The sequence below is a fragment of the Epinephelus fuscoguttatus genome, linkage group LG20, assembly GCF_011397635.1.
Source record: "Epinephelus fuscoguttatus linkage group LG20, E.fuscoguttatus.final_Chr_v1".
NCBI classification, from domain to species: Eukaryota; Metazoa; Chordata; class Actinopteri; order Perciformes; family Serranidae; genus Epinephelus; species Epinephelus fuscoguttatus.
The window spans coordinates 12,816,699-12,839,945 of NC_064771.1; the positions used below are offsets into that span (position 1 = coordinate 12,816,699).

Here is a 23,247-nt window from a genome sequence, read left to right on the forward strand (position 1 = left end):
AAGATCATTACCTGATAAACTCATTTAATCAACAGAAACTTTATCAGCTGCAGATTTGTTTGTTTGTTACACATTTGTTACATCCATGAAAAATAAGTAATATTGTGCTTTTCACCATTGTTCCCTCTGCTTCATCTAAAAATTGCTCTCCTTCTGTCTCTCTCCCTCGCTCTGTTCCTTGGCTCTTGCTTTTTATGAGTGCGGAGGCCAGTTTTGGCTGTGGCCTAGTATCCCAATAAAACTGCCCTGCCTTTTCATCCTTTTCTTAAATTAACCAAAATGGCCCTCAAACCTGATTTAGATGATGGCATTGTCATATTTAATCGTCATTTTTTTTCAAATGCGAATCCATTAACAATTTAAAAAAAACATCAGCATCACTGTTGACTGTGTTTGCATGCACTTGTGAAACCTGGTTACTGTGGGAAAATCATGTTAAGGCAGGAGATAAGAGAACATGTTCACATGCACTGTAATAACCTAATTATATTATAGCAGAAGTTGACTGTGTCAGTCAGGTTTCTCTTAATCCTTAACCACAGTTAAGGAAGTCTAGGTTTATACACCATTTGAAGGTGCTGTATTTGGCATTTAAAGCATTAATGTAGCAGCAAACAACTATTTGCTCTTTAAAGAAATAGCGGAGTCGTTGTATTCCGAGCTTCTCTGTTATTTGTTTTCGTAGACCATCCTGCCACGCATGCTTGTAATTCCATGTGAGTCCCTGTGTGTGTATCCCAGTGGCTAGCCAATTGCCACCACTCCGCATTGTGCTTATATAGCAGTTGCCACTGATAATGTCCTAACCCAAAGTGGCAGAACGCCATTGTTGCAGAAGCGTAATCCCTCTCCCAACCAGGTTAACACCATTGGCTCTGTCAGTACTGTTGCCATGTTAGCTGCTCAACAACCCCCACACTGATGCCATGTGCACACAACCTCGAATTAAACTATGGAAATTTAGATTAATGCTGATATGTGACAATAGCTAGGTTTCTTACCTGCATGTAAACACACTCACTATCAGTATAAAACTTTTCATATACATTTTGGCACCAGTGTACAGCTTACTTTATGGTTATGATTCCTTTACTAACAATTACTGGCTTCCATATTTGTTTAGTATGTGTTTTATTCGTAGGTAGTGCAGTAATAACAACTAAATTGTCATATGATTTGGTTTCCCCACCTCAGCCTACAGTTTTAACACAACTGCAGCTTTTCACACGTAGCACCATCTCCAGCATGCGTGAGGTGTCACTGTGAGACTTCTGCTTCTCTTTGTCAAACCACAAAGAAAATTAGCCTTTATACTAACGTCTATGGCAATTCATTTGGTTGATAAACTGGCGATAACAGCTATAACAACCCACTAATGCAAGGATTTCCAGTTTGCTTACTGCCAGAGATGAGGAATAAACAGAGGAATGAGAGAGAGAGTGCAGGAGAGAATAAATAAGTTAACTGGAGTGCCCTGTCTGTGTGAAAGAATATGAGGAGGGAGCATGGAGATGTGAGGCTGAGATAGAGGGAAAGTGTAAGATTCTCTTTCCCAGAATAAACCTCTTCCCTAGAAGTGCCAAGTGGCTTGGCATCTTATCCTGCATTCGGCCGTGGCACGGTCAGTGTGTGTCCGTGTGGGTGTGTGGGTCAAGCAACACGTGAGTCTCTTAAGTGTTTGCCCGTGTGTTTGGCACTGTGGGAAAATGAATCTCTTAGCTGCTAGTGCAACACATACATGAGCATGCCTGACTGTGTTTAGGTCTCTGTGTTTACGTCTCTGAATGTGAACTGACATGTTATTGCTTCCAGAGGGGAGTCTCTAGTGCTAGCCTCATCCCTCACGAAGGAGAGCATGCACACTTGTAAATATAACAGAGGGGAGCTGGGATCGCCAGCGAGCATTTAGAGCCAAGGAATGACATTTAGTCGCACAGGCTGTGATGTTAATTCATGGAACTGGCAGTGTTTCTGTCCAGGCCTGGATTGTTTGTCATAACAGCAGCAGCAGCTACGCAGGACGGCTAACAGGTTAGCTAGCCTGCAAGCACCAATGATGTCACTTTGTTAGTGGGGAGGAACAGGTGCTGCTTGTGTAGCAGACACAACCCTCGGCCCAGAAATGCTCGGAAAGCTTCAGTGGTGCGTTACACTTCGTGCACACACACATACCCCATCAACAGGGACAGCTGGTACATATAAAACAAGAGTCTCAGCTGAGGGGAGCTGAGCTGAATGTCAGTGAAAATAGTATTTGGCGTAAAATAAACTCATTCCTTCCCCGGATTCTGTCAAACTAGCAAGCTTAAAACCAACACGAACTGCAAGTGTGTGTCACATCTTTGGTTTTAAAATGGAAACAGGCCATTGCCAAGAAGCATAGTGGAAGTATAGTGCAGTATCAGTTACTTATCGACCTCAGAAACCCCATCGCACCACAGGCAAGTGTCAGCAGTGACCCTGTAGCTGTTCTGTACATTCTTGTCATGGTTGGTGATGTGTTTGTAATCAGTTAGTTTGCTGTGTGACTGACTGAGGGGTCACTTCTCTAAACTCTGAGTGTTGCAGTGAAACTGCAGCAAATGATGAAATTCAGTGCATGATCCTGCAGATGTCCGTGTTTAAATTGTCATTCTGTAAAATTATTCATCATGTCTCTAATTTGTTTTTACTTTAACATTTATTTAAGACAATAGGGCCAGAATGAGCTTTCAGCCTGAGAGTTGATTCGTAAAAGCTACCGAGATGAGAACGACTGTGCAGAAAGGTCAACCATGGTCCTGCTTCTTTTGTCCAGTGCTGTGTTCCTTAAAACTCTCTCTCGCAGCCCCTGCATTATGTAACAAGTGCTTCCTGTTTTGAAATGACGGCGCAATCGGCCCTCATGCACTTTTTTTCAACTCCTCTCTAATCGAGGCCGGTCTTGTTTCAGTCTGCATTCTACATCTAATTGTTCCTTTTTCCTTCCTTGACTGGTTTCTTTTATCTGTTTTGCTGCGCTTGCTCTCGCTCTCTCTCTTACTGATTCTTCCTATGATGGCTGTTCTTTTACACACAACTGCACACACTTTGCACACATAAAAAAATAGTCCAGAAACAGGAAGTGTGTAGTACGCTGCTCACGCCCTCTTGGTACCCGCCTCCTCTGCCTCCTAGCTTCAAAAAAAGCACAAAAGAAGGGGGAAATGGGAGGATGTATTGGGTGCCAGAGAGTGCAGGTCCTCTTCATGTCAGTCGGGTTCTCGTGTGTGGTTATTTATGCGAACGAGGCAGATGGACCACTGATCAGAGGACAATAAGAAACAATAAGGAAGCTTTAAGAGCTCAGAGCTCCATCGCTGCAGTTTCTTCTTCTCGCCGGCTGTACTGACTCTTCTCCTCTGTCTCCCCCCCTCACCTCCTCTGTCTCCATGCAGTTCTCCAGCTCAAACTCCAGCAGAGACGCACACGAGAGGAACTGGTCAGCCAAGGGATCATGCCACGTAAGTCTCTGATTTAAGTCTCTGAATTGAAATGTATTCTATTCAGCAAACTTGTATTGTCAGTGTGGTCAGTTCCATTTTAACACACATGCATATGGCATCTACAAGGATGTACATGCACAGTACACACCACAGAAAAAGCTCAAACTGACTCGGTCTCTTTCGTGTTGTCTGTTTAGTGTTGCTGTGTAGTAGTGTAGTTTTTATTTAGCGTGTGAAGATCTTAGTGTTATGTAATGTCAAAGAAACGTATACTGACAACCAGAGCACTGTATCTGTGTCTTTGAGCCGATGTCAGAGTGTTAACCCTTTCCCTATCCTACAGAATCAGACAGAGTGTCAGACCCTGTCAGAGATTGATTGGGTCGTCACATAATACTAACACTTAGCTATATGCGCACGGTCAATTGTTTCATAAGTTAAATGTGCTATCTGATTATCCTCATGTGCTATACAGGATATGTTAACAGTGTACCTTTCTGAGTGTGTTATCTTCAGGTAACACAAAATCATGAAGGTTGAGACATCTTTGCATCTTGGTTTTTACTGAAAGTGTCAGCTCTGTTATCGGTATGAGCGTTCAGCATGTGTCACATTTGGTGGCGTTTTTGCACCACTTGGTGTTATCAAATAGTGCAGCTTCCTCTTCTTCTGTATCCACTTCCTGTTTCAGAGTTCCTCTCATCACAAGAGGCCTTTTTTTTATTTTACTCTTTCTTCATTAAAACGTAGCAATGCACAGTAAGTACGAGACTTTCTTCAAGAAGGGTCTTTGTAATTAAAAAAATGACCCAGCATTCAGCCTCGTACAATATGTACGGTAAATAATCCTCTATGACCAAGTGATTGAAGAGTAGAAGGTCTCTAAATGAAAGTAGGAAACCTGACTTGGTGACTGTTAATCCCCATTAAAGACAGAGGAACTTAAGATACACTGAATATTTTTGTGAGTCTCAAGATGAAAAGATGGAGAGGTTATTTGCATTTGTCCAAAATGAAGACAAAGCAGGTGTGAATGAAAACTGCACTCACTGCTGTGACAGGTAAAGAAACTAAAATGTGCTTTGTGTCAGAAAGCGTTGGACTGTTTTTCAGGTGTTGTATATTGTGGTAATATAACCCTGGATGAATCCTTTGGCATATCAGTTCAACAACAATGCACTTAAAAGTAACACACCTGGCTCAGTTTGCATTAAAAGGGGGTTAGGCATGAAAGAATGTGCTGGAGAGGACACTCTGACCAGGTACTTGTTGTAGTGGGCAGAGAGCAGATTTAATAGTTGCAGTAAATCTGTCCGTTTCCTCCTTATGCAACAGGCCTCAGGCCTGACCGTTGAATCGGGATCAACGTGTACTGGTAGAATATTTCGCTCTCAGGCTACTCCTCTGTGGAGAAACAAAGAGACAAATACCTAAGGAGGGAGAAAGAGAAAGAATAGGTTTATAAGAGATTCACCTAAGACTGTGTTTGCTCTCAAGTGGATGTTTTCCTCGAACATAGGATTTTACAAAGAGCCATTATTTTTGACTGTTGCCAGGAGACACAGCAAAGTAGAGCAAAGGCTGCTCAGCTGTCAAGGCCCCTGTTGAATTATAGGACAGTGAAGATTATATTAACTGCTAAAGAGCAAGCAGGGTGCATCATTTATCGAATTTTAGCAGAATCGTATAATAATATGTACAAATTGTGATCTGTATGGTGGAATATTCTTAAAGGTCCAGTGTGTAGGATTTAGGGGCATTTTTTGGCAGTAGTGGTATATAATATTCATAACTACTTGTTCATCAGATTAGAATCGCCTGAAAAAAGAAGAAGCATTGTGTTTTTGTTACCTTAGAATGAGCCGTTTATATCTACAAATGGAGCAAGTTCTCTTCCACGGAGTCCACCATGTTGTTCTACAGAAGCCCAGAACAGACAAATCAAACACTACCCACACAGATAGGTCCATTCGTGCTTTCACATTGGCTACCATTATTCTCCTACACGCTTGGCACACAGTGGAAGTTTCGGTTCTGCAACCTCACTGCTAGATGCCACTAAATCCTACACACTGGACTTTTAATATTGTAATATGTTTTCAACCATGTGGCGCAGCTGTAGAGGAGACAGTGGGTGCTGGGAACTGATGAAGGGTCAGTGTTGCTGCAGGATGTAATCCCTCACACTGGTTTTTGCAGCTGTAGGTGGTGTGAATGAGTAACTTTCCACCCTCCCTCTCTGAGTAACCATCGTCTGGGTGTTCTTGAAGAACGCACTTGGCCTCGCACTTAGATCAGTGACGCTACAAAGTTGCTGTTGTTGCACTGTGTCAATATCAGCTAACTAAGTGTGAAGCAGGTTGTTTCTGAACAAGAGAGTACAGAAGAGAATCATGAGCCGTTGTTTCCATGAACATATTTTTATGCGCATTTTGAAGTACTGCGTTAAAAAAATCTGTTTGGACACAGGATAATTTGCTGAAAGTTTTGCTGAAGAAAATTTTTACTCTCGATTTAGTTGGTTTTGCCTTTGTCGAAAAAGATTTGATGCGATAAATGGGAAATAGAAACGCCATTGCCGAATACATTGTCGTAGCAAACTTTTACCTGTTTCCACCGTTGGCATCTTTCTCTGCTTCATGATGATTCCATTAATTTGTCTTCGTCTCCATTCAGCATGAAACATGGCCAATACTAGCTGACCTGAAAGAACACTTAAAACTTGACCAGCTGAAAGAAATACCTGAAGACCTCTCTCTATTTTGCTCTCATAGATGAGTTATATGACGAGGCCACTTATTTTGTTTCTAGTTAGCAACCTCTACTTCTTCTACTCTGTTTACTGGCCATGCGTAAAGCGTAGCCACCACCAACGTCTGACTAAACTACGCTTTGCAGCCTAGTTTATTTGTTCCAAACCAGTAGTTGGAAATGTGCTTGATTCCCATTCCTTGTTTGTGACATGTCAAAAGTTTGCTAAAATTTGAGAATTGAATGGAAACATGACTATTGCACTAGATTACTAAAGGCATAGATATATGAGTTAACAAGCAATAACAATGCTCCTGTGTCTATAGGCCAGCCATGTTTGTCATTAGGTGTAGTAATTCAACCAAAAATCAGAGTATGTCTGAGCTGCTGGCTGATACGTTTGGCCACTTTAAAGCTGATTATTGAACCACACTTTCTTCATCAGCATCTGAGATATTCAGTAGAGATTGTAGGCTCTGTGTCAGGGTCATGTTCCCTCTAGTGAAAACAGATTTGAAAAGGGTGTGTGCGCTAAAAGATTTCATTTCCACTTTGTATGTTCAGATCATATTTTGCCTTTTTTTCAGTATTCCGCCTAGTTTGTTTGAGGTTGTAAAACAATGAAATTGTGTATTACGAGCGTTGTTGAATCAATAGATCATATTGAGAAATGTGGCCAAGTACACGACTCTGCTCTGTTGTCTTGGATTATTGTTTCTGTGTTTCAGAATAGCCTGATGCACAGTACAGCTGGTGGTTTTTTTTATCGTTTCTGACTTGCACAAGTATAAAATAGAGATTGATTTGGCAGTCATAAAAGGGCAGCTGTTCAAACATACAATTACATTTCATACTTGCTGCTGAAAACGAATAAATTGTCAATTAGAGCGACATTACGAGATGTATTACATTAGTTCTGTTTGTCCAGAACAAAGGGTTCATTGCTGCCAAGATTTTTGTTCAAATGATGTCACAAAAACATTACCTTTCACATTTCTCTATTAATATTAGCGGACACGTTGCTTGCCTGACATCTGATCTCAATCAAAGGCCAGTATGACTCTGCTATATCAACAAACTGACATCAGTCAAACCCACAGTCCATGGACAAGACATTTTTTGTTGACTCTCAGCAGATGATAGTAACAGGATCATCTGACTGAGTTCTTGACCGTTGGTTATGTCACAACTGGCATGTAGGTCTCCTTGTGAACTTCAGGGGTTGTGACACGAGGAATGCCTCCCACCCCCACCCAGTCGTCTGTGACACACATACAGTGGACGCCCTGTGTCACACACCTTTTGGCAGGGATTTCACCAGCTCTTGACCAATCTAATGAATGTTGTGTTGCATCATTATAACTGCCAGTGTCCTCCCATTATCCTTTCCCAAATACTGTCCAAAAACATCTCTGTTTGTGTCTGCTTAGTTGTGCTATTTTTTTTTATTCAGTCTAAGTACTGTTAAAAAAGTCCTTATTAGTTTTTAGGATATTCAGTTAACCCCAGTCCTTTTTTAATGCAAGTTTTAGTTGGCTAAAAATCTGGGCATTTTAGTTTTATCTCATTAAAAGAAAATCGTAACTATCTTAGACTAGTTTCAATCAGTGAGAAGTGTTGACATTTTTGTCTTTTTGTGGCTTCAGATTATTGAACATTTTTACATTCATTTTTTTTTTTTTTTGGTCAAGTGATTAACCAACACTTGCTACACACTGATATACACGCACACACACACTCTCTTTCTCTTACCTCAGTTAACTCATACTCATATTGGCTAACTAGTCTACAGTATTTCATCTCCTCTTTTTTTGTTAATTAAAATCAAGACATGTTAGCAAAGTTTTTTATTTTTTGCTGCCACATTTTAGTCTAGTCTTTTGTCATCAACGATATTGCATGTTAATAATGTCACAGTTAGTGTTCAGTAAAAGTGTGGTGCTGTCTCGTCATGGTCTCATCTTGGTCATGGAATAAAAGGTCGTTGCCAAACATTAATCATAGTTTTTGTTTATGAAATTATCACTGCTGCTCAAATTTAAAATGTTTAAGACTACGCGTTTGGGTGCCCTTGGTGTCCAACAAGTCTAAAAGAAGATGTTTATTCAGTTTGGCTATTCATGATTTTAAAGGTATGCTCTGCAGGATTGTCGGTTACTGTTTGTAAACATGTTCGCCAGCCAAAGTGAAAGTAAGAGCAAGCCCCAGATTCACTCTCGTCTTGATTTCATCATGCTATATTTGCGTTTTTTTCCGGGCTTTGTCTCTTGAATGCCTGCTGCTTCCTGCTGCCTGCTGGCACCTGGTCACTACCTTTTAATAAAGCTGTGGGGAACACGCCCATACACATCTGGAACACAGAAAATAAGATGTACAAGCAGAGGGCAGAGTTTCTGCAGATAAATACACCACCACAAACTTCCAGTGGGTCATGAGTGATGTTTAAGAGGGATTCCTTTTGTATGAGTCTGTACATTGTTTTTAGGAAAATCGTGCATAGTATAATTGGAAACCGTCCTCTTTGCCCACTATCTTAATGTGACCAATCCATTTTAGGCATAGACTTAACTTGAAAGCATGAATGAAGTGGAAAAATTTGTCAAACATTTTTCTAATTGCTTGGATCTGGAATATGATTCTTGCACATTAAAAAATTATCATTTTAAAAATGTAAACTTCTTTTTTTGGCTTCACCTTAATGGTGATACTCTCATTTGCTTTTGACTAGCTGGCTAAAATGCAGAAATATGTGTTTACACACACACACACACCACAAATACTTTCACACCCCCACCCATGTACTTAAAACGTTTTGCGGACAGTCATGGCTGAGTGCAGTGATGAACATATATTTCCTTTGTGTGCATCGGTCCACACTCTCCTCTGTCTCCATGCTTTCCTTTTAACGATCCACTCCAGACTACTTGTCATCAAGGATTTATTATCGTCAGACTCCCAGTTACTGTCCATCTCTCACATAGCACAGACAGTTGGCCTTTGAAATAGTTCTGGAAGTCTGCTATCTACAAAATGCACCACACAAGTCAGCGCACATCAGTAGCGTTTTCGGTGTAAAATAGCCATAAAACTATCACAGAGTGGGGCTATTGTGCTGATTTATGAAAGGTATGTAAGAGTTTAATCTGGATATATGTGTGAGTACTTGGCACATGGAAAGGTTTTGCTACATTGAACAGGTTTTGTGTGTTGGAGGTTTGCGATTCACTCAAAGTTCAATTAGCGTCTGCTTTGGTGTGAAAAATCACAGACAAAAATGTCCAAATGTAGATTCAAACAACTTCTATTCTCAGTTCAAACATGATAGAATACACGGGATACTTTTATAAAGTAATTTTATTGAAAAGGTGACAAACTGAGTTAAATTTAGGCATATGAAACTGCTTAGTGATGGTTTAGGAAAGCTCATGGTCATGGTTATAGTCATGTGATTCCCTGAGGTTTGCCTGAATATTTGCTCCCATAATGCCTAACTTACCTACATTGCTTCAATGTAAAAGCCCCAATGAGCACAATGATAACATGACTGGGATCTGAACAGCACAGTAATTGGCCAAAGAAATCGATTGCAGGTACAATTCTCTTTGTGATAACCGAGGAAGTTTTCACTGCAGAAAAACTGTGCTGTATTCCTGCACACACAGCACGCTGCAGCGGCCCATCAGCCTCCTGAGCTATCATCAGTGTGTGTGGTTAGAATAGCACTCCTGACCCTCTCGTCCTGCAGCCACTTCTGCTTTGAGTTTGTCTTCTTCTATAGCAGTGACTGTTCTCACATTGTCACTTACTGGAAGGAGCGTCACGATTCATCTCTCTCTCTTTCTTTCCTCCCCCCTTCTTCATCCCTCTATCCATGCAGCACTGAAGAGTCCGGCAGCCTTTCATGAACAGCGGAAAAGTCTGGAGCGAGCAAGGGTGAGTGTCTTAAATTCAGTGAGTTTGAATCTCTGCGGAACAAAACATTACCCGTAAATATTAACAGCATAATCTGCAAAGCATTATTTGTAATTTAATTTACCGTCAGTATAGACACCTCATACTCTGCTGACAGGAAATAACAAATCGAAACTTTAGATGCCATACAGATAGTAGTAAGGTGGCCCTCTTCGTTTTAGGAGCTGCACAAAGCAACAGGGTGGCTTGGCATCATTATCATGTTTTTTAATAACCCAAGGTCAGATCTACCTCTCGCTGCCATCTGGAGCTGCCATCATGCAAAGTTGCTTAGAGAAGATTTAAATGAGTAATTTGCATCTAGTCTGTTACTCTGTTACTGATTGGAATAGTAATTCAAGCAATACCTGGTTTGTGGATGCTTTTAGTTGTAGCATAGATAGCATTAGCAACGAGAACCAAAGAAAAAAGCACTGACTGCAGATGTAAACCCACAAAGAAAATTCAATGAGAGTGATGTCACAATATTGGACACTGGCACCGTAACAAAGATCGCAGGTGAAGAATATATGTAGCACGTTATTGCAGTGTAACAAGTGTCCATTAAAGGGCTTATTTGAGTGTTGTCACTATAGTATGGGTTGATTACGGGCTTGTTTCTCATCTCTTTGCTTGTGATCCTCCTCCTTACACACGTGTATTCCCCAGACCGAGGATTATCTGAAGAGGAAGATCCGGAGTCGTCCTGAGCGCTCTGAGCTGGTCAGGATGCACATTCTGGAAGGTGAGTTTTTAACCTTCAAGTGGTAAATGCACTTTCAGACTCAAAAGACTTCCCTCTGTAATCTCAAAAGAATACAATGAAAGGTTTGAGTCACTCTGTCTGAGTCTGTTTGAAAAACACGAAACCGAATTAAAAAGGAACCACACAGTGAACAAAACGGAACTAGTTCCCATGTGATAAGGTTAACCTGTGGTTCCTATTTCATATTTATATGTGGACCAAGTTTAACTGTATTTCTTAGAAGCTGACAGCACTGCATAAGCCCTGTGAACTCATTGCCTGATTCTGCCATGTAGATCAAGTCTTCTGTTACGTTAGAATGAGTCTGAAATAATCTGAGGGGTCTATGCTCAATTTTATCTGCTGGTGTAAACCCTTTTTTTTTTTTATTGTACACACATATAAGGGCTTTATGACGTGGCATGTTTGTTTGCATCACATATATTAATGTTCTGTATATCAGCTTGACTTGATGCTGTCCCTTAATTGATTTCCTTGTTAAACTAGCAGCAAGTAGCATCTTAAATTTGAGCTTAAATTTAAATACAGGAAGTGCTACAAGGGCCTTAAAACACCAAATCTATGATCTTTAGAAATTCAACTTCCTGTCTGTAAGAATGCGCTGAAATTATGACATATACAGCACCTCTTGTGCGTTTACAAAACACATACCTGGTTGTATCTCGTAGATCAAACTGAATCACATGATTACTGAATTTGCACGCATGCACGTTGTCTTGCTGTGTCCACCACAGAGACGTCGGCAGAGCCGTCCCTGCAGGCCAAGCAGCTGCAGCTGAAGCGAGCACGACTGGCTGACGACCTCAACGACAAGATCTCCCACAGACCAGGTCCCATCGAGCTGGTTCACAAGAACATCCTGTCTGTCGACTGCCCCGTGCACTCACCACTGGGTAACTACACGCACAGTTTGCACACTGCTCACTATCATTCAGATGTTGCAGTAAAGGACAAAAATCAAACTCACAGTTACATTTGCAACTATTAACACACATTATAGTCACACACAGATAAATAAATGGACAATAAGGAGCAACAGAAAGCATACAGACAGCACAGTATGCATACACACAAATTTAATATAATGTATCCAGATTACATTTAAAAAAAAAATATACAACAGCATACAACCATGCAGGCACAGGGTTGCACACTTGTGCAACATACAGTAAGACTCACAATCACACGAGCATGATTCATAATGACTTATAAACACATAACACCGGGCGCTTTAAGGTGCATTCAGACTGAACGCAAACTGAATTAATTCGCCTCATTTACTGACTTGCTGAATTTATTGGAGGCACAAAGCTGAGGGATGAGTGCAGGTGTTGCAGTCAAGTTGAAACATGTTCACCTGTATTATTGAGTTACCATTATGCTACTGACTGTGTGCAGTTGCGCCACCTCTGAAATCTCATTTGCATTCAGTCGGAACACACCTTAAGCCACGTGATTACGATATCCAGTTATCTACACACACTTGTAATACAGCACTGTAAAGGTGAGTGTGTAAACACACACACTTATTAGTAACTACAGGTTGCATCACCGTACTCTGTTACAGATATGACACAACAACAATGTTTGGACATAGTCCTGTTTTGAAATATGGCGGAAGGGGACATACAGTGTTGTTTAACTTCTCTAAAATTAGTAATGGCCGTGTAGCAATCAGAAGGTGATGACTGTGTTTGACTGCGTGACACACTGTGAGGAAGCCAGGTCTTTGTCAGTTGTTTTGTCCACAGGCTACAGAGTCTGGGAAGACTCCCACGTTCATGAGCCGTTTTCAGGCCATAGAGATTTATAACGCACCACCAGGTGATGCTGCAGTAACTGTTGTGTCACTGAATTTGAAAAGGTTTGTTCTCTCCGTCACAGATTCTCCAAAGGGAGAGAGCTCGTCTTTGGATGAAGACAGCAGTGACGCTCTGTCACCAGACCAGCTAACCAACCACGACTCTCCCCTGAGTGCCGTCCCTCAGCTGTCCCCCTCGGACATGGTTACCCAGAACGGGGATGTGTCACCATCACAGGTACCATCACAAGATGTCTTTTACGTCAAAAGAAGGTCACTTGAACTTGCAGTGATTCAAACATAACAAAATTTAATTAGATGACTTTGCCATGAAACTGTAGTGATGGGCGGAACAATTCTTTTCACAGCATCTGTTCCTTTGAGATGATACATGTAGATGTATAATACTTTTTGAGTTTTGATACTTTTTTGAAAAAATTGGTGTCAGTTTCGCCATGACACTCCGTTATAGTTCATAAATGTTCAACAGCTACTGCGGCATTGTGTTACATTCATTTGATATAATCTGAAAAATGAGTCTAACATATTTTATGGCTCAGCTGATTCGTTTCTTTTGCTTTTTTGACCTTTTTTTTTTTGTTGTTGTTTAAACACTCCTACCAGTAATATACAACACACCTTTGTAGCATCCATGTTGTTTCCTCATTTTAACTTGAAGCTCATGAACACACCAAAGTCAGAGGAACGATCATCCGGGGAGCACGCTAAAGGACTGTTGGTCCTAACCTGGCAGAGGTTTGGACTCGAGTCTGATTCAATCGGTCCTTGCTTGTTCACTCACAGTAGCAGGCAGTGTTAGCATTACCCTACAATAACAGTGAGTGGGCGAATGGGAAAAGTCGGGGACTCATGAGGACTCAGACATTCAACAGGCTGACCCAGTAAATAATGGACACTAAAAAAAAAAGAGACTTTCAAAAAGAATCATTCGTTCGTTATCACCCATCACTACATGAAACATAGCCACTGGTGATTAACTTTATCACACCATTAACCAGAGTAATATCTTCTCAGTTTATTACACAGTCCCCTCCTCCTCCACCACCTCCACCACCACCTCCTCCTCCCCAGGTGAATGGGTCAAACTCCTCCCCATTCCCGAAAGTGACAAATGGGACAACGCTGACCTTAACAAACTCCCGCCCTTCTGCTGGACATGTGAAGGTGCGGTAATGCTGGTTATTTTCCTCTCTTTCATAGAACCACAAAACATGTCTCTGTTTCGAGTTGAACATCCTGCAGATTTGATGACTTATGAATAAATCTGACCTTAATCTCTATTTGTGGAGCAGCTATAACTGGCTAACCCTCCCTCATCTCTTCATTTCCTTGCTTCCTCCTCCCCGACCCCGTTTCTCACGGTTTCTGTCAGCAGTCTCAGGCTAAGGCGAGTTCGGACCGTCCTCCACAGAGACCTAAGAAACCAAAGGACAGCAAACCCAAGGTCAGCAAGCTCTTTGTTTTGTTTTCACTTTAACAGGCGCTGGCGCTGGAGTTGTGGGTCTGATTGAGTGCAGAAAATACTAATCCACAACAGTCACCGCAGGGAAGTTGTCAGCATATATTTTTAGGCTGCTCCATGACAGTAGTTCTTCTTTTAAGAATTAAGAATGTGGAGTTCATCCCTCATCCATCAGGTTTCCTTCCCTGTGGTTTTGGTGTCAGTTCTCTCAGAATAAGAGAGGCAAGGCTTCTGTCTAGACTCAGTGTGAAGACATTTAACAATCATACAAAGAGAAATTCATTGTGCAAGAGGAAGAGATACCATTTTCCGCATCAGCGGTATCATCAATACACGAGAACACAAACCTTCTTTTTCTGAACTGGAAATACTGCTCTTTCACTGTAGTTATGTTATTACTGTTGATCTTCCCACCTACGTGTCCTGAAGGCACATACTTTTTTTGACTGTTTAAAATGTCCAGAATGCTTTTTGAGAGTCAGAAATACAAACAAAAAACAATCTAAATCTATAAAAAGCACTACAGGCAAGAGGGAGAATATTTGGTTTTGCTTTTGGGGTGAACTGTCCCTTCAAAGAGTCCACTTGCATCTTAACCCTTTGGTCTCCTGGCTGTAGGTGAAGAAGCTGAAGTACCACCAGTACATCCCTCCAGACCAGAAGGCAGACAAAGAGCGTCCACCCCAGATGGACTCGTCCTATGCGAAGCTCCTCCACCAGCAGCAGCTCTTCCTGCAGCTGCAGATTCTCAACCAGCAACAGCAGCACTACAACTACCACACCATACTGCCCGCCCCACCCAAGTGAGTGTCAAGCATGACAGTGTGTGTATGTGGGTGTGTGTGTGTTTGTGGTGTGGAAGTGAGGTTGACTGACTGCAGTGGTTTTATTCAAAGAGTCAGCTACTTTGCCACCCACTTTTTTTCTCCCTCCTATTGAACCAGTAGTTATTACCCATAGTTCACTGGTGCAGCACAGCCTGTAGGCCGTTTTCATTATTACTTCCTGTGTGCTCCCAACTTTTTCTGCTGTGGTTTGTTGCTTCCATCTTAGTGGTTTATGAGTGAGTCCGTAGAGCCTGGAGTTAAAGCAGAAGTAATCACTGAAGGTCTGTCCCAGCTTAGCTTCAGTGCTTTGACAGTAACAACGTGTGACTTATGGAATATGCTTTTAAGATGAAACCTACATGGTATAGTTTTTGGTTTTGAAGGACTTTATGTTTACCATCAACACATTTGCGTGACCCTGCAATTGGGTCCAAATCACAACATTCCCTGCAGTGTCAAAGCAGGACAAGCCATATTCATACTTCACTGTTTTCTGCCTCCCCTCAGGCCTCCAACAGAGCAGCCTCCCACAACCAACTCTGGCCCTTCCCCCTCCCGCAGTGTTCCCACGACGACCACCCCAACCCCCTCCAATCAGAGCGGGACTGCCCGTCAGAGCCAAACTGCAGTGGGAGGAGCCAAACCAGGCACTCTGCCAGCCAACCTGGATGAGTTCAAAGTGAGTTACACAGACCATTTCAGCCAGGATCAGAAATGTACCTGCCAAGAACATAACACAACCAAAAGAAAGTATTTCCAGATATGTTGTAGCTGCCATTTGTATTAAGTTTTGAACTTTTTTGCTGAATAAAATCCAGTCAGCAAAAGATCATTTGATGCTTTGAATGTGTGCACCATGAGGGTTTTAAAGGTATACTATGCTGAAATTGGGTAACTGTTTGTAAACATGCTAGTCAGAATGAAAGTAAAAGCCAACGCCAGACTCTGGTTTGGCGTCCTGCCTCGTAGCATTTGCATTTTTGGGCACTTTGTCTCGTGGATGTGTTTACAGTCTGGCACCTGGTCACTATAAAGCATCAACCTCACCTGAGCACTGTGATGTACACGTCCACAAACATCCGAGACACAGAAAATAAGTAAATATAGGCAGAGGGCAGAGTCTCTGCAGAAAAATACACCACCACACACTTGTAATAGGTCATGATTGAGTGAGAGGGATTACTTTTGTTTGAATCTACCTGTTGTTTCTTCAGGAAAATCCTGTGTCTTATATCTTTAATGCATGATCTCAAACGGTAATATTGTAATGTGTCATTTTAAATCATTTTGTGACCCCTCAGATAATCTAAGGACATTTTGGGGATTCCCTGCCCCCTTGTTTTGAACCACTGAATTTAATTATGTGTTACTCACCACTTGTGTTGTCTCTTACACATCGTCAGTTATTCTCTGCTCTTTCACTCTGAGTCAATGCCTGCTAAGTGAATTACCGGTCTGGTTTCTCATCCTCCAGGTCGCTGAGTTGAAACAGGAACTGAAATTACGTGGTTTGACTGTCTCAGGCACAAAGAACGATCTCATCGAGAGGCTCCGCAACTATCAGGAGCAAAATGGTGGCACCACAGCGGTTGTGAAAAACAGCATATCGCAACCCAGCCAACAGGGCACGACCTCATCCGCTGGCACCGTCACATCCTCTCCAACCGCAACAACAACAACAACCCCCGACCACCAACCAGGAGAGGCGGGCTTTAAGTTAGATTTGTCATCGTTGGCTCAGGTGATTCCAGGGCGGGTCATGCGGTTTGGCAGCACCAGCTCCAGCCCTCCGGTGTCTCCTACTCCATCTGAGAGGTCACTGGCCGGAATGAGTCCAGATGAGACGAGCTGTAATGGAGACATGTTTGGAGAGATGGTGAGAGCTAGATATGTGTTTATTGGATAAAATTACTGGACACTGGCAAAAAAATATAACCTCTTCCTTCAAACTTTTCCATAAATTCTCTTCTTGTTTTGTCCCTCAGGTAAGCTCTCCACTGACCCAGCTCACCCTTCACCCATCTCCTCAGCACCCACCAAATGTCTCTCCGCTCTCCAAGGTCAAAGAGGAGATCCAGAGCTCCTGCAGCCTCTCCAGGCCTTCACCTGCCTCATGTCCGGCTCCAGAACCCCTGTCTGGAACAGCCATGGACACTTCCTGTTATGACAAGGACCAGATGCTCCAGGAGAAGGACAAGCAGATCGAGGAGTTGACCAGGATGCTGAGACAGAAGCAGAGGCTGGTGGAGACGCTCAGGTCCCAGCTGGAGCAGGGTAAGATGACAGGAGTAGGTGGGGTAGTGTCGGAGAAGGAAGGAGGTGAAAAGAGCAAAACATCCCCAGAGGTTAAACTTCAAACTCTGATAAAAGCCTCAGCCATCCAGCCCCCCACTCTCCCCAACGGCATCGTGGTGAGGGTGAAGAAGGAGGTGGAGTCTGAGGAAGGGATGGAGGGGGTGACGGAGGCGAAGAAAGCGGCCCAGCCGATGCAGTGCTCTCAGGAGACTCTGCTCCGGCTGCAGCAGATTCATCGGCTGCAGATCCAGCAAGCTGAACAGCAGAAACAGACGCTGCAGCCCAAACAGCAGCAGAGTCAGGTGCAGCTGCAGAGAGTAACAGAGGCGATGTCGAGCCCTCAGAAGCTACAGCAGCAGAAGAAAGAAGCCCAGATCCTGCTCCATCAGCAGCAGCAACTGCAGCAGCTCATCATACAGCAAACCCAACAGAAACAGCTCCAGGCGCAGCAGAAGTTAGCACAGCAGAAACTGGCCCAGCAGAAACTCAGCCAACAGAAGCTGGTGCAGCAGAACCAGCTCAAACAAACTCAAGGTCAAGTTCAGCAGAACCAGCAGAAGAACCAGGTTCAGCTGAAGCAGGTTCAGGTGCAGGTCCAGAAGCCTGCGCTGAACCTAACCCAGCAGAGGAAGCAGCAGAGGGCTCTGCAGAGGCAGCAGCAGAAACAGCAGACGGCAGCTGTCACCACTCAACAGGTAACGTCATCATCAGCCCTCTTAAAGTGGATAACATGTTGAAATAAAGTGCATCGAAGTTTTAATTAAAAATCTTAATTTCACTGAAACATGTTTGGTTCACAGGTGACCCCAGTCTTTATCAACCAACAGAACGGCACTCAGATCCACACTCAGGCCATTTCATTAGACCTCCTCAAGGCGAATGGCACGCCGACACTGGTCACCGACAGCAACGGCAACCACTACCTGATCGCACTAACCAGTCAAACCACAGAGGGACAGAACGGAGTGTCCTCATTGGCCAAACCCAATGGACGCATCACACTGCAGGTACAGTAAAGCTGATAAAAAATATTCTGTAGTTGGCTGCACACGGTTAATAATCTGTAATGAAATATTTATGTGCAATTTTTCTCTGCTTGTTGTCTTTCAGAGGTTGCAGTCGACTCCAAGTAAACTCCCCAGCACTGACAGCCAATCAAAAGAGCCGCCAGAGGCTGAGCCAAACAAAAAGGTACAAAAAAGATGTCTTTCTTTATATATAAAATTTATGTATGGTTATTTATTAAATAAATCTTTTATAGGGACAGGTATACAGCGTGGGCCAGTGTCAAGGTTGATTTTCTGAAAACAAAATTGCAAAGGGCTTCATAAGTGTGTTTTAAATGTATTTATATGCATAATGTATAATTATACTACTTCAGCCACACAGGAAATATTTTGAATCTGGAGACGAGGCTGTAAAAATGAGAACAGGCTGACTAAAATGAATGAAAAATAAACTTAATATATATATATAGGCATATTCAGACCAAACCATTCTGGGGAGCTCCCCATAGAGCTACATACCTTCAAGGGCTTTTTTTTTTCTGTTCGCACTTGCACAGCCAAAGTAATTTACTGTAAGGTGACCAGTGGTTGGTACAGAAATTTTACTTTGACTTATGCTTATATGCTCAGTAAAGCCTGGACTTCACTGTCAGTCCATTTGTCCACGTTTTTTTCTCCATTTCTTTTCCATTACGAGCAGTTGTTTGTGTTTTGTGTCAACTGTTGTTTACGTGGCTAACAGGTTTTTAAAAATGGCAGTTGCTGTTGCTGCATTGGCTGTTTTAAACCAGTCATGGTACAATTCTGTCAGTCATGTTTCCTCGTTCTAAGAGAGCACCTACTCTGAAATAGGAGCTGAAAAAAGTTTCTCAAACCTGCTTTCTAAGAACTGCGATAGTTCCTAGTTCTTGTGGTGTAGACACAAAAAAGGGGAGGTTCTTATAATTTTGAAAAAGTTCCACTTATGCCTCATGATTGTAACTCATCAGTGACATGGCAACGTGAAAATTGATCTAGCTTTTTAATAGTTTTACTGTAGTTTGAATAATATAACATACATTGATGCACAAGTTTAAATTTTAAAATGATCCAAAAAAAGCCATCCACAACTGAGGAAATCATCTCAAAAATATTATTAGTTATTGGTTACTGTTATTGGTTTGTATATAAGTAAGTTTTTTTACTTGTAATTTGTGGCCAGGCTACTTCCCCCCACATTTTAAAGTAAGTAAGACCTGAACTGAGTATTTTTGTTACTTATACAATAAAGATTTATCTTATCTTATCTTATCTTATCATATCTTATCTTATCTTATCTTTGTACATACGGGGAACAAAAGTGAGTCGCTTTGGACAAAAATGTCCTTCAAATAATTAAAATGTAATGAACTGTGTAGTGCAGCAGGATTTTCTGCATCTTCTAAGCAGTAACATCTTCCTGCCACAAGGTGTCGCCACTGACACAGTTTAAAATTATCAAATCAAACAGACTGCAGACTCATTAAATGTGAACCAGCAGGCTGTTATTCAGGGATGAAATGTAATTAACCAATCACAACTGAGGATTCAACATATTGACGTCCACTGTTACACAGTCTAAACATGTCTCTGTCCCTGTCCTCCCTCAGGGACAGAAAGCGGGGCTGCACCTGGACACCAATGGCGCGCCACAGCCCAACCTGTCAGTCACCGCTCCACCCAACCTGCAGCCTTTCTTCGACGACATGTCAGACAGCGAGAGCCAAAGCAACTTAATCTCATCTCTTAAGGTAGCACCTCCTCCTCCTCCTCCGCTCCCATCATCATGTCGTCTCTACGGCTCAGCCTCCTCCACGTTTTTGTAGACTTCATTAACTTTTTTCTCCTTGTTTCTTCTCTTTTCTTTTCATTCCATCACTCCATCCTCGCAGAGAGAGGAGGTGTGTCCGCCTTACGACCGGCACACACTGTTCACCCCTCCCTCTCCCAAACCCAACACCTCCCTTCCTACTCAGCGCTCCAAAGTATGTCCTCCAGCACGTCTTTGTTTCCATCTGTCCTTTGGCGTCATTCTGTTTCTGCCTGTTCCTCCATTTTCCATCTTAGATTCTCACGCTGAGCCGTACGCTCGTGTTACTGACCTCAGACGGCAGTTGGAAAATGTTGGGCAGAGGTTGCAGTGGTGTGACTTGATTTACTGTGTGATAATGTTCAACTGTGAATGTGTTTCCAATTAGTGTCTGACTGAAAAGCAAATGCTCTAATGTTTACATTTTCGATGTTGCCTAGTCTCAGTCTCTGCTTTTATATAATCGTCTACACACTCAAAGCATTATGGGAAAAGTGTCAGTTTCTCAGAGTTGTTGCTGCATTCAGATGTGAGATATGTGTGGTAGAAAAAGTGGCTGGTGGTCAGTCACGTGGTTTCCAGTAAAGAGAAAATGAGAGTCACATTTGTTGCTTAATACACAACACATTGTTTTCCGGTCTGTGAAGCATTTCTATCTGCCACTGCTTTAGATTCCAGGCTAATAGCAAAGCCTTATATTAGTTTGAACAGCTTGAAACCGTGAAAAAATTGCTGAGCATTGATTTTGGGTGTTTAAGAGAGAGTTTGTGTTGTGGCGCAAGATTGTGTTGTGGAGAATCCAGTGGTGTTTCAGTGTGTAATTAGAGGCTGACTGAAATACTCTTCCTCTCTGTTAGCAGGAGAATGGCGTCAACAGTCAGCAGATGGACGACCTGTTTGACATCCTGCTCAAGAGTGGAGGTAATAAACTCTAAATATTAATAAGAGAAAGACATTATGAGTCTGTCGTTTCCTGTGCTGATGATATTTTTTTTTTCTCTCCAACCTTCTTTAGAAATCCCCGGCTTCAAAGCTAACCCGGACCCTTCACTCGCCCCTCTCCACTCTGACCCGCCTTCCCCATCTTCTCCCCCATCTCCTCTCCACCTCTCCCCTCCTACCCCCACAGAGCCCCTCATCTCCCCTCAGCCTCCTGCAGGAGAGCCCTGCACAGGCAGCGGACGCCTGGAAGACTTCCTGGAAAGCACCACAGGCGCCCCGCTGCTGGGCGTGGAGCCCGACGGCGGCCTGACGCTGATCGACGACCTTCACAGCCAAATGCTGAGCACTCCCAGCATCCTGGACCACCCTCCCTCCCCCATGGACACATCTGACTTGGGCTTCTCCCCCCACTCCACAGGGCTGGACTTTGGCGACCCCACCCTGGACAGCATGGACTGGCTGGATATCTCCATGGTGGGGAGCGGCGGCGGAGGCAGCGGGGGCAGCGGAGGGGGTAGAGGAGGAGAAGGGGGAGCCGGGGACAGAGACGGTGGGACGAGCCTGGCCCCGCTTGTGCCGCACACTCCGCCGAGTGTCTTCTCAACCGATTTTCTGGACAGCACGGACCTGCAGCTGCACTGGGAGTCATGTCTGTAGCCCTGCGCACAGATGGACACGCACTCGCTCACACTGTGTACAGGCGCCGTCTTTATTTCATGCACATATAGAAACCTTTTCTATGCTGTCTCTACCACTGCGGGGGTCACTGGCACATGCAAACGCACACACACATTTACGCAGTTCGCCCTGTCTTTCACTTGCTGTTACTGTATGCAGGGTGAGGTGAAATGAGAATAAACATAGAAGTTAAATTCATAGAAAGGACTTGGACTTGGTGGAACTGAAGTGGACTTTTTGAAATTTAATTCTATGGGGATCCATGCAGCAGACTGTTCACATCCAAGCTGATAAAATCCCATTTTCATGTGTCCTGACCTGCGTTACAAAGGGTAAAGAGTACAGCAGGATACTGTAGGTCACTGCAATGCAACATTTCAACCCTTGGAAACGGTTTGACAGAGTAGAGCCAAGGATGGACTGTCAGTGACCTTTACTCGGGCTCCTCCTGAAAACAGAGTGTGTGTCAGTGCCTCCATAACTTTGCACTTATGCTGAATCTGATTGGTTTGAAGGGGGGGACGTTCAGGTCAGCAGCCGAATCTTAACGCTGTTCTGAGGCTAAGCAAGAGCCACCACGTGTTTTGTCAATCAGCTGAGCCGTTGATGGTGTGACCTCGTCGCCTCACCGCGGCAACCTGAACCCCACCCACACTAGTCAAGAAACACAGCTGCTATTGGCTGGCAGTTGCTTTTGAAATGAACCATATCAGTGGCAACAGTTTGAATTGAAGCCTCATTGGAGGTCGCGTATTATTGGTAACATTATGGTAGACCACTATGTATTGCTGTATATGGGGTGTATATTATCAATTGTCCATATGACTATTTTTCTTTGCTGGTTGCTTTAGAGTCGAGCTAGCCGGCTGGGGAACATAGGGTGAGGGCTGGGCTTCCAAAATACTTGGACCTTGTCATTTTTTTAAAGAAAAAAAAGTTGGAAAAAAAAATAAACATACTAAAAAAAGTCAAAAGATGTGTCTGTTTTTCTTTTATATGGTCACAAAAATCAGTTATTTTACAAAGAGCTCCATCTGAGCTTACTGTATTCACATTGATTGATTACTCCATCATTTATAATTAACTATTATCAAATCATTTGTCCTGTGTTACTGTATGGTCAAAGTATTCCTGGTGATAAAGAGAAAAACCACAAGAGGGCGCCATTGTAAAGAAAGCTGCTGCCTCAACATGATTGAGAGGCCATCTGGATACCAACAAGTGATGTTAAGCTACTGCCACTGGGCAGTGTTGTTGCCATGAGGAGGTTTGCTTGGTTGGCAGTGGTGTTTGGGTGGATGGTGCGTGTCAAGTGGCATCCACATATATGCCAGGACCCCAGGTTTCCTCAAACTTCCTCAAACATTTATGATATAACTCCAATAAATTATTATATTACATTATATTATATAAATCAAATATTTGAATTTGAATGCAATAAAGAATGTGTTGAC

General features: G+C 42.9%; 1 protein-coding gene across 8 annotated transcripts in view; it reads left to right on the forward strand.

Annotated features, from left to right (window-relative positions):
* Positions 1 to 22,767, forward strand: part of mrtfab (myocardin related transcription factor Ab) — a 49,636-nt gene extending 26,869 nt beyond the window's left edge. For 3 of the 8 annotated variants that reach the window (XM_049562647.1, XM_049562654.1, XM_049562650.1), the window contains 17 exons: positions 3,417 to 3,482; positions 10,093 to 10,148; positions 10,836 to 10,911; positions 11,667 to 11,825; positions 12,817 to 12,971; positions 13,769 to 13,918; positions 14,127 to 14,198; positions 14,835 to 15,019; positions 15,551 to 15,722; positions 16,518 to 16,919; positions 17,029 to 18,033; positions 18,139 to 18,345; positions 18,449 to 18,529; positions 19,974 to 20,114; positions 20,256 to 20,348; positions 21,031 to 21,094; positions 21,189 to 22,767. In XM_049562647.1, the coding sequence (XP_049418604.1) occupies positions 3,417 to 3,482; positions 10,093 to 10,148; positions 10,836 to 10,911; positions 11,667 to 11,825; positions 12,817 to 12,971; positions 13,769 to 13,918; positions 14,127 to 14,198; positions 14,835 to 15,019; positions 15,551 to 15,722; positions 16,518 to 16,919; positions 17,029 to 18,033; positions 18,139 to 18,345; positions 18,449 to 18,529; positions 19,974 to 20,114; positions 20,256 to 20,348; positions 21,031 to 21,094; positions 21,189 to 21,772 (3,668 nt within the window). In that variant the 3' untranslated portion in view covers positions 21,773 to 22,767. The remainder of the gene's footprint in view (positions 1 to 3,416; positions 3,483 to 10,092; positions 10,149 to 10,835; positions 10,912 to 11,666; positions 11,826 to 12,816; positions 12,972 to 13,768; positions 13,919 to 14,126; positions 14,199 to 14,834; positions 15,020 to 15,550; positions 15,723 to 16,517; positions 16,920 to 17,028; positions 18,034 to 18,138; positions 18,346 to 18,448; positions 18,530 to 19,973; positions 20,115 to 20,255; positions 20,349 to 21,030; positions 21,095 to 21,188) is intronic. The other 5 variants (XM_049562648.1, XM_049562655.1, XM_049562649.1 and 2 more) reach the window with 4 other exon arrangements.
* The last annotated feature ends 480 nt before the right edge of the window (positions 22,768 to 23,247 follow it).